We start from the raw sequence: 16772 nt of genomic DNA, 5'->3' as shown, positions 1-16772 counted from the left end.
GCTTCAACAGCAAACTCTTCCCTGCTCCTCCTCGGGGAGATCTCGGGGGACATAGCTAGCCGGAGGGGCGGGGGAGGGGGCGGGCTGCAAGCTCGATTCTCAGCTGTCAGCAAAGGCAGCATTGATCTGCTGAGCGTCAGTGGGGGAGAGCAGGAGGGAGGGCTGTGGGCCGGGAGGGCGTGCAGGATCAGAGATCCCCAAGCTAAGCTTGGCATCCAGCCGTACCCCCAACCCCTAGTGACCTGTCCCCCTCCTGCCCAGGTGGGATGCGTTCTGAGGTCTGACCTGGATCTCTCCCACTGCTGCTGGTGCTGGGAGAGCACAGGACTTGGTGCCCCCATGTAAGTCATGGTCTGACCTACTGACGGCTGGAAGGTTCTAGACCATCAGGGCTAGATGGAGCCATCCTCTCCCTATAACTGAAGCCAGTAGATCCCCCTCCCCATATATGGCATTGCCCTGACTGTAACCGGCAGTACTCCATGAGGGGCCCAGGGTGGGAGTCAAGTCTAGGGTTCAAGCCACACAATGGCAAGTGGCCGCTGGGAGTGGTTTGAGGTTTTGATCTTGGACACCACGGCACGGAACTTGAATTCAGGTTGCCCCTATCAGCACTCAGAATATCTAAAATTGGGTCTGTTCCAGGAAATCTGACTCTCTAGTTCGCATCACCTGTGAACCTATGCCTCTCTTTGCATGTGGGGGACTGCTGAGCTTCCTGTCCTCTTTGAGTAGAATGCTCTCTCCAGATGGCGGCGGTGGGGGGGGCGGCTCATTGGCTTTTCCAGCTCCTGCTCTAGAGTACCCCCCATCAAAGGTTGGAGGGAGGTAAAGGGCTGTGGTTTCAGTTGGAGAAGTGGAAGTTAGGTTTCAGAAGCACTCCCAGGGGTTCCAGAGGCCATCTCTGCAGGTAGGGTCCTTCATGGGGTGGTCACATGATCTGATATGGAAAGTGGGGAGACAGAGTACCCCCTGAGGTGTGGGGAGGCGGTAATAGGAGAACCTGGCAAAGTTGAACTGTTATGTTGTGGTGTGTGTGTGTGTGTGTGTGTGTGTGTGTAGGAGGCACAGGAGAGAGTCCAGAGAGGACAGGTGGCCACTCTGAGAGTCACTCAGTGGCCTTCCTGTGCCCATCCGGATTCCCAGGACATGACAGAGAGTGGACTTTCCTCACTGCAGCCTCGAGTGACTAAGAGACTTTTCTGAGCAAACAGCTGTCTCTGGCTGCCCAGGTCTGGCCTCCCTGACGGAGGGAGATGGGGTAATGGATGCTGTGACTTCCCACACCCCACCCATCTATCCCCTCCACTCCACCCTCAGCAACGTTCTCACCACCGCCCCAGTTCCCTGGTAACCCAGCCACTCTGCTCTGTCCAGTTCATCCCCTGCCCCGTGTTTCTCCCTGGCTCTGAGTTTCCAGGGCCGTATAAGAACAGGCCAACTCCCTGATCTGCTGTAATCCATCCCTGTCTCCATCATCCATCAATGGAGCAGATATTGATTGAGAGGAAGGGTGGGGAGGCTGAGTGTTCCCGTTTGCTGAGCACTAGCTGTGGGCCAGGTCCTATCCTGTACAAAGAATCCAGTCCCGTGCTTTGTGGGAAACGGGCTGAGAGATAGGGAGATGCACCTAAGGATGTACAACCAGGCGGTGACCTGGGACTGTCAGTGCCCTGTGCTTTCCCAGCACTGGCGTGTGGGCCCCGAGTGCTGGGGTCGGGGAGGAATTGGAGGAGTTGATTCTGGATCTCTAGCACTGGCTCCTGCCAGGGGGTAGGATGCCCAGATCTGAAAGGATCAAGTAGCTGGCACCTTGGTTCTGGAGGTTAGATTCAAGCCTGGTATTGACTCCTGTCATGACCTCAGGACATTTCACGGCTCGAATTCCTTGCTGGAATGGGAGGGCTGGCTTCACTCAGCGGTTTCCAGCCCCTGTCAGCACCAGGGAGTCCTTTCTTAACAGACAGAATCATAAGGTGGTCAGGAATGGTGCAGGCGAGGGACTTCAGACTCCACCCACCTACTTATTTCTCCTCCATCTCTGATGGTCTCCCTGCCCAGCTGGCTACACAGTCCAAGTAGTCCTGAATCTATAGCAATTCACCTGCCCATCGCCCGGTGCTGGGTTAGTGTGTGCTACCTCACTTGACTTTCCCCTCGGTTTTCTTTCTTTTTTTTTTTTTTCCTTTTCTTTTTTTCTTTTTCTTTTTCTTTTTTTTTTTTTCCGAGACAGAGTTTCTCTGTAGCTTTGGAGACCAGGCTGGCCTTGAACTCACAGAAATCCTTCTGTCTCTATCTCCCAAGTGTGTGCCACCACTGTCCGACATACCCTGGGTTTTCTTATGGCTGCTGGATTGCTAGAGGCCAAGGAGAGAGAAGCTGCCACTAGCAATGACAAAGGGAGCCTTCATTGGGGACAGGAATGGAGAGGGCTTGGAGAAGGATGGCCTTCATCACCTCTGTCTCAGCAAGGCTCCTGCCGCTCCTCTTTCAGCATCTCCCAAACATGCTGGGTTCTCAGGAGGTTCATACCTGTGGGGCATCCTCAGGCCAGCTGAAGACTTGCCCAGTAGAGCATTAGGCTACTATTAGTGTGTGTGAGTAGGTAGGGCCTGGGATGGGGCACAGGGGAGGGGAGGGAGGAGTGTGGCTAGCAGGGCAGAGGCCTTGAACACCAGACTGAAGAGTCCAGATAGCAGACAGGGGGCCTGAGCTAGTCACAGAGCAGAGTAGGGCTCGGGAGGGCCAGACACAATAATGCACGAAGCCACAGGTCAGCTGGTGTCGTACAAATAGGAGAAATGTATCTTACTGGTCAGGTGAGAAGTGGCAGAGGGCGCTCACAGGACGGCAGTATGACATCACTGCCTTTGGGAAGCCACTGAGGGATGTGGAGGCCTCCTCTCTTCTCCCTGCCCAGCCCAGAATGAACAGAAGGATTAAGTCACCCAGGGATCAGAAGAACTAGGGAGGGCTAGTGAGCCATTTCTCCTAGACCTGGTATATTACTCACCTGCTCCTCCCCTAGACCAAGCTTGTTTGGCCAGACAGTTAAGAGCCACAGAAATGGGGGAGGGAGGAGTATCTCTGAGCTCAGCAAAAGCAAATCCTCATTGATCCTAAGCCTGGAGTAGGGCACCTGAAGCAGACAAAGAGGGAGAAAGAGGGAGAAGGAGGGTACAGAAACAAAGGTAAGAGCCATTCCTAGCTTGCAGGACTCTTCTGTCCTTGAGACTCTATCTCCTTCCCTAGGTGCAGGAGGGATGGCCATGCAGATGACCATAGTCCTGGGGCCTCCTGCCAGGTCCTTGGTCTCAGCAAGGTAGTTAGGACAGTCGAACTGTTGGAGAATACAGAAGAAGGAGGAAGGGCTGTGTTGAGCCACTTTCTGGGGCTCAGATCTAATATCCCCGCTACTCAGGAGGCTGATGCAGGAGATCACAAACACTGGGTTCAAGGCCAGTAAGTGTCTTGGTTAGAGTTCCTACTGCTGTGAAGAGACACCACAGGAACTCTTACGAAGGGAAACATTTAATGGTGAGGCTCACAGTTTCAAAGGCTCAGTCCATTATCGTCATAGTGGGACAGGGCAGCATGCAGGCAAATACGGAGCTGGAGAAGAAGCTGAGAGTTTTACATCTTGATATTCAGGCAACAGGAAGGGGTCTGAGACACTGGGTGTGGCTTGAGCATATATGAGACACTTCCACTTCCTCTGACAAGGCCACACCTCCTCTAACAAAGCTACACCTACTAATAGTGCCACTCCCTTTGGGGGCCATTTGCTTTCAAACCACCAGGCTCCACTCCCTGGCCCCCAAAGGCTTATTGACATATCATAATGCAAAAATGCATTCAGTCCAAGTTCAAAAGTCCCCATAGTCTATAACAGTCACAAACTTATTTAAAAGTCTTAAAGTTCAAAGTCTTTTCTGAGATTCATGTGATCATTTAACTGTAATCCCCTGTAAAATCAAAATAAAAAAACAGATCACACACTTCCAACATAGAATGGCACAGAATATACATGACCACTCCAAAATGTAGCAAAGGGAGCACAGTGAGGAAATACTGAGTCAAAGTAAGACCAAAAGCCAACCAAGGCAAACTCCAAACTCTGCATCTCTGATGTCAGAGTGCTCTTCAGATCTCCACTCCTTTCAGCTTTGTTGACTGCAACCCACTTCTCTCTCTTGGGCTGGTTCTGCTCTCCTTGGCTGGTATCCCATGACTCTGGCAGCTCTACCATTTGGGGGTCTCTGAGGCAATCTAATTCTCTCCTTCACAGTTTCACGTAATAGATTCTCTCGGCCTCCATGCAGGGACACCTCTGAGACATGCCTGGACTAAGCAACTTTCTTTAGTCTTGGAGGAAGGTCCCATAATGCCTTTCTCCTATCCTTGACTCTAAACCAGAACCATGTGGCCCAAACTGCCAAGTTCTGTGCTTACTAGGACTAGAACATGACTTCCTCATTCAGTTACATCTTCGCCAGCTTCCTGTTTTCAGTGGCTTCCTCCACTACCTAAGCTTGGCTGTCCTGAAACTGGATCTGTAGACCAGGCTGGCCTTGAACTCGGAAATAAATCAGCCAGCTTCTGCCTCTGGAGTACTGGAATTAAAGTCACGCCCACCACACCTGGCTCTAAACTTTCCTTTAATTCCATTTCACAAGCTGGAAACTTAACTGGGTGCAATCTTGCCCTGAGGTCACCGCTCTGCCTTTTGCCCCTGTCTAAAGAGTCGACCTGAGGCTAAAGTGAAGAGTTTTATATTAATTCCATTGGCAGAGGAAATCTCACAACAGCCTAGTATAGGCGCTCCAGTGTGTGGTTATTAGTGGTAACTCTAATGAGGATTTATAATAAAAAAGGAGCAAAGTGGGCAAAGTAAATTAAAAAATGGGATATTTGAGGAGAAAAGAAGCGCCAGGAAGTGGAATGGAGTTAAGTCCTATATTCAAGGAGATAAACAGATCAAGAAATGGAATAAAAAGAATGATCTTTAGGTAACGTCCTAAAAGTCTTCTCCTCTGAAACCTTTTGAGCCAGGCACCCACAGTTCAAATCACACCCAGCACCACTGTCTTCCATGCTCCTACCAGTATGGCCCATTGACAGCTTTTCTAATCCACAGTCCCAAGGTCGAAAGGTGATCAGATCTATCACAGCAATACCCCAGTCTCTAGTACCAATTTCTTAGAGTTTCTATTGCTGTGCAGAGACGCCATGACTATGGCAACTCTTATAAAGGAAAACATTTAATGGGGTGACTTACAGTTCAGAGGTTCAGTCCATTATCATCATGGTAAGACATGGTGGTGTGCAGGCAGACATGGTGCTGAAGAAGGAGCTGAGAGTTTTACATCCTGATGTGCAGGCAACAGGCAGTGGTCTGAGACAGTGAGCATGACTTGAGCATATATGAGACCTCAAAGCCCCCCCCCCCCCGGTAACACACTTCCTCCAACATGGCCACCTACTCCAACAAAGCTATGCCTCCTAATAGTGCCACTCCCTTTGGGGGCTATTTTCTTTCAAACCAACAAAGCTTAGGCAACTTTGTGATACCTTATCTCTAAATAAAATGCAAAAACAGGTGTGTGATGATGTGTTCAGTGGTAGACTACTTGCCTAGCATGTACAAGGACCTGGGTTCAGTCCCCAGAACAAACTAACAAATAAAGCAAGCAAGCAGGCTAGCTAGCTCTCCTGGCAAAATAAATCTATGTTAGGAGACAGATTTTGAGAGTAGGAGGGACTGAAGGCCGTGAGTGGCAGGGGAGGGGATTAGATGAGGGATGGTTAATACTTGGTAAGGGAAGTGGGAGTTCAGGGGGGTCTTACAAGAAGCAAGAGGCTCAGTGACAATGTTGAGAGGCATAGAGAACAGTACTTCCAGGACGAATTTGGGGTTAAGCTACATCAGGCTTCTGGAGCCTTCCTTGTCTCTGACCTCAAACCTCATCAAATATCGATAGGAGCCTTTTCTTGAAATTTTAGGTATGGAAGACAAATGCTGGATTTCTATTTTTGTTTATGTATGTATTTATTTTAGACGTGGTCTTACTTTGTATCCATGGCTGGTCTGAAATTCACCATAAACTGGGCTCCAACTTGCTGCACTTCTCCTGCCTCTGCCTCCTAAGGGCTGGAATTACAGTTATGAACTATCACCTCCAGCTTTGTATATCAATTGGGGGGGGCATTAAAAGATGTTTTAAATATACATTTTCAGCACAAAGGTTAAGAGGAAGAAGATGGTTTGGAAGAAAGGCACACCCCAGAGCATGGGTGTGGGCTTTTCAAAGAGAGAGTTGTGGGATATCTTTCTTTAACAATAGTTATCCAAATATTAAAGATCAAGAGCTCCTTAACAGTGAGGCAAGAGAGTATCCCTTTCTATGAACAATAGTGGAAGCTGTATCTTAGAGGATTTATTCCATGTTCTAAGGAGAAGAGCAGTAGCGCTGGCCCATATGAGTGGAATGAGGGGCTTTGGTAGACTCCTATGCTGGAACTGGGGTGGTACTAACCATCTCTTCCTGCCAGCCATAGCTTTAGGTAGAAAGAGTACTAGGTGAATGTGACACCTCAGCTGGCCTATATGTGCTGGAGACTCAGATCCATGGTATGCAAATACGCCAAGCCAAGACACTTGAGGTAGGTGCTATTCCCCCATGGCTTGGGCACATCCATGCAAGAAATCACTCCTCAGGGTGACGGCTACACTCGAGGGCACAATCAGGAAAATGTGTTGGAAATGACCTCAAAAACAAACTCTATAACAGACGAGCAGTGTAATAACTTGAGGACCATTTCCCCCCATAGGAGAATTCATACCTAAAGAAAGACCTAGAGAAAACGAAAGTCTAAAAAGAAGCTTGATACAGTTAAAAGTCTTCAAAAAGATAAAGAATCAGCATCTATAAAACAAAACCCGAAGGACACCAAGCAGGCACAACTATCTAGAATTTTTAAGGCATCAAAGTCACTGACATTGAAAAATAACAAACTCAATAGATAAATTAGTAAATAGAGCTGAAGAAAGAATACTGATTAGAAGCTAGAACTGGGGAAATCCTTCAGAATGACGCAGAAATAAGGGAATTAAACACGTGAAAGAAGAACTATCTCAGAACAAATGGGGATCTCAGTATACAGCTCATCACTCAGAAGATACTGAAGGGTGACCAAGCTCTTTCCAGAACTGAAACATGAATTTTCAGTTAGAAGGTCTACGAACTGCCTAAGTAAGATATTACAAAAAACTACATCTAGACACCTTTTATTCAAAAGTGTAGAATATCAAGAAGAGGAAATTCTAAAAGCCACCAGAGAGAAAAGATCGTTTATCTACAAAGGTCCAATAATTGAATTGACAGTAAACTTCTCATCAGCAACAACAGATGCCAAAAGACAAAAGAGAGTGTCTTTCAGAGTGCTGAGGGCAAAGATTTGGGAACCTTCATTTTCATCTATTGCCAAACATATATTGTCATTTAAATCAAAGGGCAAAATAGAGACATTTGGACATGTACATTATCTTAGAAAGCTTCTGTCCCACAACCTCCCCTGAGCAAAAGGTACAGGGCCTAAGGGGAGGGGCTAGTTCACACAGGTGCCAAGAGGCTCAATGGAGCCCAGGTCTCCCAGGACGGGTAGGAGACTCTGATATGCAGGGCAGCTAGGACTGTTTTAGATCTTGCCTCAGCACTGGCCAGACAGGAACCCAGGCCAGTCTGGCTCAGCTCAGATTTTCCCCTCTTGAATGCCAGCCCTGCTGTTTTCTTGTCCCCTCTTTCTGGGCTGTGGTAATAGCATGATACCCAAGCTAGGGGTGATAGCTCTGACCTGGCTCTGGAGCCTTGAAGAGGCCATGTTCAAGCTACTCAGATGACTGGGCACTTGACCACCGTAGGGTCTCCTCTCTAGACAGCTTGGATGTCACCTTAGAAAGCCCTAAAGGTGTTGTGGAAAGGGACCAATGGAAGCCAGGTCATGAGGCTGACAGCCAGCTGGTTCCCTTGAGCAATTTCTGAACCTCTTTGTGCCTCAGTTTCTTCCTTATAAAATGGTAGATATTGCTCTCCCCCACCATGATGATGATGAAATAAGAATCAATATGGTACTCAACTTTCCTGCCTTTTTTTTTTTTCTTTTGACTCAGGGTCTCAGGGTCTCATGTAGCCCAGACGGGTCTCATGTAGCCCAGACTGGCCTCAAATTTGCTGTGTGCACTTCCCATACCCATCTTCACCTTCCAGCTGCTGAAATTACAGGTGTGCACTATCTGTGCCCAGTTTATGAGCTGTGATAAAACCCAAGGCTTTATACATGTTAGGCAAGCCCTCTATCCACCAGCCCAGCTCTGTTTGCCCACAAAATAATGTCTTAGAAGGTCCATCTCAGAGGGCCCTGCCTTGCAGACCATCAGTGCTCAGGAAAAAAAAAAAAGTAACAAAATGCTATAGTGAGCAGCTGAGGGAGGGTGAATGCGTGCGGGTGCCACAGTCCACAACAGCAGGGACCTCACCTGGCTTGTTTTCAGCTGGATTCAGAATGTCCCAAAGAATATCTGACATAGGCACAGGGTGCCAAAGAAGACTCTCCTGACAGCTATGTGAGCTCTAAGAATAGTTTGTAGACGTTGATAAAGGAGCATCGAAAGAGTCCTCGCTGACTCTGCCCAAGGAATTAGAAGTTTCTGAGTGAGAGCCATTTCAATTGGGCTTTGATGGATGTAGAGGAGATCAATATATGAGAAGGGCTTTCCAGGCACTGGGGCCAGCATATTTTGAAAATATGGCTGCAAGTTCAGGAACCGGAACGGTTAGTACAAGAACACTGAGTGCAGTAAGCAGTCAGGGTGAGGCGGGTGCGAAGAAACGAGAGGAGCTATGGAGTTCCTTGTATGGAGCTCTGTCAGAAAGTATTTAAACCTAACTACTTACCGTCATACAAAACCCCAAAAAGGGTAGCTTCCAGTCCTACTGTTATTCCAGAGGCCCCTCTCTTCAAGGAGTTGGCTGGAGTTTTAGTAGAAACGGGACAGTCACACCACCTTGAGTTCCTAGAACTCAAACTAAGTGGATGGGACTAGGTGACCATGGACTCCGTAAGAGCGGTATGCTGCCCCCCCGTGGCCTTGGCTAACCTCGGCAGCAAGGCATCCTCTGGGTCTCACAATCACAGGTCTCCAATCTCTCTCTACCCAAGCACCCAAGAGCAGCACCAACAACTGTTTTACTCCATACACCCAGGGGTGGCCAGGGGTCCTGGGAGCTGAGTAAAAGCCAATGTGAGGCATTATGTAAAGCGTTCTTCTCTCACACATCCCACCTTCAGACAAGCAACTGGAGATGAGCAGGGTCTGGACAGCAGGTCCTGGCTCTAACCCCACCCCTAATTCAGAATGACCTTGGGCACTGGGCCTCTGATAAGAGCTCTCTGGGGCTGCACCAAAGGGTTTACATCTGAACAGAACCCTTTAAAGGGGATGTGCAGTGCATGCTAGCTAGCTGTTTGCCAATCACACAAATTGAATACTTAGAAAACAAGAAGTCTGAGTAAAATTTGCAGGCTGTAATGGCTGGTACTTGGACATTCAAGAATGATTGGAAAAGAAGGTGGTTGGGAGATAGGGCACCAGGAGACAGGACTCACACAGCTCCTTTACTGTGGCCAGGCCCCTCTACCTTTTCACTGATGGGACATCCCACTCGAAGTAGCTGAGCATGGGGCAGGCAGAAAGGCCAGAAGATGCTCCCTTTATAGAGACACAGCTGAACTGTGGGGTGTGTGTAGGGGGGGTGATGTTTGGGAGTTAGAAGCACATGGAGTCTTCCCCAAGCCTACTCAGTGACAATGGAGTGACCAGTTTATCTCCTCTGGTAAGGGACCTCTACCCAACACCTTCAAACTAGGAAAACAGTTTTGTAAAACTGTTAGTCTCTTGCTCATAGTGTGAAAGAATCCCTTTCGTGGTCCTAGCTTTTGGCTCTGGTCGTGAGGAAGCTCGGCACCAAATCATTTCAAAATTATGTAGGTCTTGATAGCTAGCACATTTGTTTCTATTTTTATCGTCCCAATCTCCTATTCGATTGTTTTTTTTTTCCGAATTCTAGTTCATTTAATCAGATGAGTACACTTAAAGAAATGAAAACTGAATGACACATTAACGTATCACTAACAGTCTTCCCTGTCCAGGAAGTAAAGGGCAGTGTGACCAGACCTGAATGTAACATAAGCCCCGGAACCTGGAATGCAGGAGGTGTGAACCATGAAACTTTCCTGATTTTCCTGTGCCAATGCCCACCCTCCCGTGCAGGTTTGCAGTGAACTGTCTGTGGCCAGGGAATCCTAAGGATACCAGGCCTGAGCTGGAAAGGTCTAGAATCAGCCTCTTCCCTGCACTTTATCCTTTGAGCTCAAACCCCAGGGAGTTACTGGCAAACTGATCTCTGTTTCTCCTGGCATTCGGCTCACTATCTTCCCCGTGACAGCAAGCCCAACGCTGGTTGTAAATAAAAAGACAAAGACATCAGAAAGATGGCTCACTGCTGGCCCTTCCTGTTGCCCCCGTTCAGTGGACAGGAAGCAGGTTTTGGCCACAGAAGCCCTCATCGGATGGATGACAAAAGGCTATGGCAGATCCAGGTCTTTGGTAATTGGAACTACAGCAGGCAATGGCAGGAGCCACTGTGTGCCATGAAGATTGCAGAGATGTCCTGGGGTCCTTATTGCTGGAGGAGTTAGTGCTTTCCAGGAAATGTCCTCACGACATCACAAAGGGGTCCACTTGGGTGAGCAGGAGCCTTGTTCTGATGAAGTCATAGTAAGACAGTTTGAACCCACGTGTGTTGCACTGAGTTCCTTTGACTCTGAACACCTGCCCCTCACAAGTGGTACACTTTCCCTGACAGCCAACCTGAAAACAAACCAGCCTTTCCAGGCCTCTTCCAAGTGAGTGGTCGGCCCCATGAATGTCCCCAGACACAGAAACAGACTCTCAAGTACCTAAAAGGAGATTTATTGCATTTCATGCAGTTTGAAGTCCATGCAGCAACGGAGATGAGCACAATCTTTAATGTATTCAAAAAATAAAACAGTGGGCAGAGCAGAGCACAATGTCCTGGTCTCCTTGGGTCTGGACAGACGGGCTGGGGAGGAAACCAGCTTTCTGTGGAGAATCAGTTCATGGCCCACAGGCAAGGAATGTTTCCATGGCTTCTGGATGCAGAGGGATCTGGGTAAGGGGCAGACAGCAACGCTGGTGGAAAAGGTCTGACCTGTTCAGGGCAGAACTGGCAGAGTGGAAACCCTGTGCACCTCTGGGAAGGACGAGCACGGGCTGCCCCTTAGCAGTGGCAGTGTGAGCCCAAGCCAGGAAACAAAGAGAATTATTTCCTCAACCACACACTTCATGAAAATGCCATAAATATGTTATTTAATATTCTCATTTTATAGCATTGGACACACAGCTCAATATATTGAAATATTGATTCCTTGGAGACAAAAATGGAAAAAAGAAAAAGAAAATAAAAAATATTGCATCTTTCTGTTGTAGAATCTTAGTCCCCAGGCGTGGAAAGTAGTGCACCAGTATCATAGCCTGCAGGAGGCATTGAAGTCCCGGGTCCTCTGATGAGGGAGGTTATGTCCCCATCACCTGGGGCTCTATGGCAAATATTGTGTTGGGTGTCCTTGGCCTTGCCAGCTTAGGCCCTCAGTCTCCAGTCACCTGAGGGGTCTGCCCATCGGAGGGCTGGTTGGCTGACTGAATGAACATGGGCTGGGCCAGGTCTTGGCCTGCAGGCATGGTGACTTGCTGGATCTGGTACAGCTGCTGCAAGGGGTAGAGAGGAGAGTGAGGTCATTCCTGGGATAGAAGCAAGCAGTTCTCTGTAGTCTTCCTACTGGAATGGGTCCCAGACACCTTAACTAGTAGAGGGAAGAGGAAGAAGAAGCAGCAGACACAGGAGGCACCAGCTACCATGGGAGGTAGTTTAGTAGATAGGGGAGTTGCACTTCCGGTGTCTGTCACTTCTCTGTGCTCTCCAATTAGTGCAGAGCCACACCTGCTGCATCACTTTTTGCTCTGACAAGCACAAGCACTTAGCCATGGTACTAGCACCTGGCAAACCAGGGGCCACCCTCCTCCTTTCCTCCAAGGGCTCTACTCAAGGATATAGCCTGGTATTAAAATTATACGCCAACCAAGCCCATCAGAGAGAAGATGTTAGGCCTGCCCAGCCTGATTTCTCAGGGTCCCCAAAAGAAACCACCCACTGGAGCCCTGGGCCAAGAGTCTAGCCCTGGTCCTGGAAGAAACCAAAGAGCCAGAGTCTGACTTTTCTCCCTTTGAGCAGCAGAGAACATAAGTCAGAACATGCCTATCTCATCCTCAGTGGACCCTGGGACCATGCTGTGAGGGAAAAGCAGGTCAACAGAAAAGGCCCCTCTTAGGGATACAAGAATGCTCAAAAGGTCACATGTTCTTTTATTTGAACTAATCCACACATGTAAGTATCTTGGTTTAGGAAAAAACAGCCCCAGAGGAAGAAACAGAAAATCTGCATTCTAGTGCTGGCTCTGTACCAACAACTGAGTAAGCCCAAAAGAGGCACATCTGAAGGGTGGCAGTTTGGCCTATTTAACATTTAACATATTTTGTTCTTTTTGTTTCTTGGCTCACACTGTCTGTAGATCTAAAGGACCACTACTTGTATTAAGAATGTTCTGTCCACTATCAGGGAGTCAGACAATAGACCTACCATTCAAACCCACATGCCATCTGCATCCCTAGACTCCAACTCAGGCTGGGTCCCTACCTGTCCATCTGTGAACTGGCTGAACTGCTGCTGTCCTTGCTGGACCTCTGTCTGTGTGATCTGTGGGAAGCAAGAGGACAGAGCAGGCATGTTAGCTGCAGGGTCTGTCTATCACCCACCACATGAAAACCAAATGACACAAGGTCTACAAAGTGCTCAGAATGAAGCCTGCCACTGAGCAGGTGCTTCACAAAGAACTGTAAGCAAGAGTTTCGCCCAGTTGCCTTACACTGAGGGCTTGCAGAGATCTGGTCTCACACAGGCACACCATAACCACCCTCTCCCCTCAGGTCTGAGGTTCAATAAGGCCACACAGCTCCTCAGCTTTAACTTAATACTATGGCTTTGAACAGAAGCCGTAAGAGTTTATTTTTCAGTCAGTTAAGGCAAACTGCAAAATGAAAGGCAAAGCAGTGAGAGCTCCATTTCGTCCTTGGAAGGTGGGCTCCAAAGCAAACTCGTATCAGATTATGTGACTGCAATATGAAATACCCTAGTGAGCAGCAGCCTTGGCCTTTGCAGTCCTCACAGTAACAAGTCACGAAGCACTTTTTCCCCGACACTCAGTGTACAGCAAGAAAAACATTTAACCCACAAACTTCCCATCTTATTCAAGGACTTCATCCTGACAAGCGGAGCTGTATAATATGATGACAACTGCTGGGAGAGCTGGGTAAACTGGGTGTGTGCACCTACATCTCTGGGGAACGCACAACCTGCAACAGCCTCTGTACCAGCTTTTGGAATCATCAGAGCCAATCTCTCAGGTAAAGCTTGCCCTCTCGTGTGTCCTTACAATGGCTCAAAACAGCTCCTGCTAGCCAACCAAGGAGGCTACCAGGACCAAAAACGGGGCAGATAAGAAGGGTTTGCTTATTCTACGTCTGTCTCCTACTGTAGGTCTATAAGCTGTTTGATAATAGCAGCTATGATTAATCTACATACTACCCTAAAACAGTCAGTCTTGCAGAAATGCCTTTAGGATAAACGAATAAACCTGAGACATACTGACAGTTTTCACAGATTAAAGTCAACTGTGCCTTGAAGCCAGCAACACTGCTATTTACAGTAGCTATTTACCTTTAAATCACATGTATTTTATCCAGCATTCATTCAACAAACATTTATTGAGCACCTACTAGGTACCAAGCTGTAAATTTACATCATAGAGATTTTAAATGCCCTCAAAGAATCCACTTCTTGACTCTGCCCTTCTCTCCACTTTCTGGCTTCTACTGCCCAAACTGGCAGTGGAGGAACCACAAACCCTTCTCACTTCCTTCTGTTTCCATGCCACAAAAAGGCTTCTTGGATCTCAAGAAAATGACAAAAAAAAAAAAAAAAAAAAAAAAAATCTTACATGCTTTTAAAGAAAATGTAAAAGGAAATGGGCTCATGGCATAACCAGTCTTTTTTTTTTTTTTTTTTTTTCAAGCTGGCCTCGTACTCACAGAGATCCACCTGCCCCTGCCTCCCTAGTGCTGGGATTAAAGGCGTGCGCCACCACCGCCCAGCTGCATTACCAGTTTCAGAGAAGTGTCGCTGAGACCCAAGAAACTAATGGAAAGTCGGGGTCCATAGACAAGCAGATCGCAGGGATGGAAAGAACCCTTTAACGACCCCAGAGGTGACATGGAGCTCAGAAGCTTACTTTTGGCTCATTCCTCACATTTTCCCAAATGAGATCTTTGGAGACCTGCTCTAACTGAGCTCTGTCACCACTGTCAATAGATACATCACCAGAAATGCAACTAGGCCAGACGGGTCCAGCTCTTAAACGATTGCTGCTTTTTTTGGGTCTGAGGCAAAAGGATCCATTAACAATACATCCCCTTTACCACTGTCCCCATCATCTGCAAATGACGACCATGGCCCTTAGGCTCCCAAGGCCTGGAGTAGGTAGTTCCTTTGGTACCTATGACTCAGAGTCTTCAAGACTGTAAGACAGGGAGGAGAAAAGGGGTGATTTCTCTGGCTGAGTCTGCCTATAGAGTAAATTAAACTAAGCATGCTTTCCCAAGGGCACAAGAAATACCAAAACACAACTGCCATTGGGGCTTAGGGTGGAACACAGCCTGGTAATTATGCTTCCTCCAGCCTGACATGAAAGGACCCATACCCAGCCTCTTTTTGATATACACTGTCTGTGCCTTTGCCCCTCAATAGCAAGATGTTAAGAAACACAGTGTGAATCCAATTGTCCGGTCAATCCCATCTGTTCCTGGGTACCACATAAAGGTTTGGGGTGACTGGTTCTTGCCGAAGGACAAGGTAACGAGAACTGTGTTCTCAGCAGTCTCTTTGCTAAAAGTTGGCCAGCAGATTCTTGTCCCTCTCCAGTGTACATACCTGTTGGGCATTGGTAGCAAGTGTCTGGATCTGTCCCTGCACAACTTGGGTACCTGACACAGGCTGGGCTAAGCGGATATATTGCAGCTGGCCGGCATTCAGCTGTACCTAGGACAAGGCAGAGACAGAGACCATAGCAGTCTGAGCACAGTCTCGTATAGACACATTTTCCATGACCAGATTTAGGGATTGCCCATGCCCTGCAAGTCCCTCAAAGAAGCCTACCCTGAACAAAAGCCCTTTTAAACAGAGGTCAGAACAAGAAGAGCACCCCACCCCCACACAAAAGAGCATGCCCTAATATGGCAACATGCTCATCTGTTAGCAGCTGGCTATTTGATCAGAGCTGACCTGAGGCTTTTCTGAGACTACCTAACACTTCAGAATGACTGGGCTTCAAGTGCGGATCTTTCTTGCCATCCATCCACTGTCAACAGTTCCAGGTTTGCCAGGTGCCCAAAACAGATGGCTGTCAATTCAAGTCATTCAACTCATCTTGGAGGAAAAGCCTGGCCCCACTTTACTTTCTCTGTCCCCAAGGTTCAGGACCAGTGTGGAGGGAGTGGGGCGTGGGGAGGGGAGTGTCTGTGGACCATGAAGATCTCTGATGTTCAGCTCTAGCTTCTGGCCAAATGCTCCCCAAGGGAAGCCGAGTCAGTAAACTCTCACAAAAAACCCTCACTAAGGGAAACCAAAACTACAAAACTGTCCCCAGAGCTCTTTGTGCTTACAATGGAGCCTCAAATGACACAGTAACACTACAGCCTACACTGAACTGTGTGCTCTTAGAATTCCTCTGTGAGCAGGGGATGAAGGGAGGAAGGAGACAGTTACTGAGGTCTGTGGCTAAGCAGATACAAAGGGAAATGAGGATGGTGGCTGCGCACACCCACAACTTAGGGGCTGAAAGTTCCTGGGAGCACAAGGTAACTTGATCTGTCTCTATCTAGGGGCCCAGAAAGCAATCTCCTGGCTGTTCAGTTTGCTTCTGTCACAAGGAAGATTTCCTCAGACACATAGTATCATATTGCTATGCCTGCACATGCGTCTTCCTGGCTTTTAAAAGCTAACTCCAAAAAAAAAAAAAAAAAAAGCTAACTCCATTGCAGAACCCTACTTCCATGAGGAAAGTGCTGACAGGCTAAAGCTGCGCCCTACATGCATTGCTACACCAAATGTTTTTCTGTGATGCTGACCTCAAAGGATTTGAACCATCAAGAAAAATGGAAGTTTTTTAGGGGGTTGTTTTTGTTTTGTTTTTTTGTTTGTTTGTTTTTTTAAAGACACAGGGGTCTCAGGCATCCCAGGCTGGCTTTGAAATCACTATATAAGCAAGGCTGACATTGAACTAATCCTCCTGCCTCTACCTCCGAAGTTCTGGGATTACAAGCATGCAGTTTAAACAGCGGTGGGGATCAAACGGGAGCTTCATAGAAGCTAGGCAAGCACTCTACCCCTAGCCTTTAACTTAGGTCATGGTCAAAATTCTGAGACACAGATGTTAAAGATCTGGCTCAATGGAAATGCAGCGAGTGTACCATGACCTGAACCACTTCTGAGCTGAGAGGAGCTGTTGGGAAACTGTAACCG

The 16772-nt window shown here is 47.9% G+C and overlaps 1 protein-coding gene across 3 annotated transcripts in view; it reads right to left on the bottom strand.

The window, feature by feature from the left end:
• Positions 1-11016: 11016 nt before the first annotated feature.
• Positions 11017-16772, bottom strand: part of Nfyc (nuclear transcription factor Y subunit gamma) — a 64868-nt gene continuing 59112 nt past the window's right edge. For all 3 annotated transcript variants that reach the window (XM_038333507.1, XM_038333509.1, XM_038333508.1), the window contains exons 8-10: positions 15183-15290; positions 12834-12893; positions 11017-11848 (exon numbers count right to left, since the gene is read on the bottom strand). In XM_038333507.1, the coding sequence (XP_038189435.1) occupies positions 11729-11848; positions 12834-12893; positions 15183-15290 (288 nt within the window). In that variant the 3' untranslated portion in view covers positions 11017-11728. The remainder of the gene's footprint in view (positions 11849-12833; positions 12894-15182; positions 15291-16772) is intronic.

Source organism: Arvicola amphibius, chromosome 6, assembly GCF_903992535.2.
Source record: "Arvicola amphibius chromosome 6, mArvAmp1.2, whole genome shotgun sequence".
Lineage (NCBI taxonomy): Eukaryota > Metazoa > Chordata > Mammalia > Rodentia > Cricetidae > Arvicola > Arvicola amphibius.
This window is presented reverse-complemented; position numbering and strand designations above follow the sequence as displayed.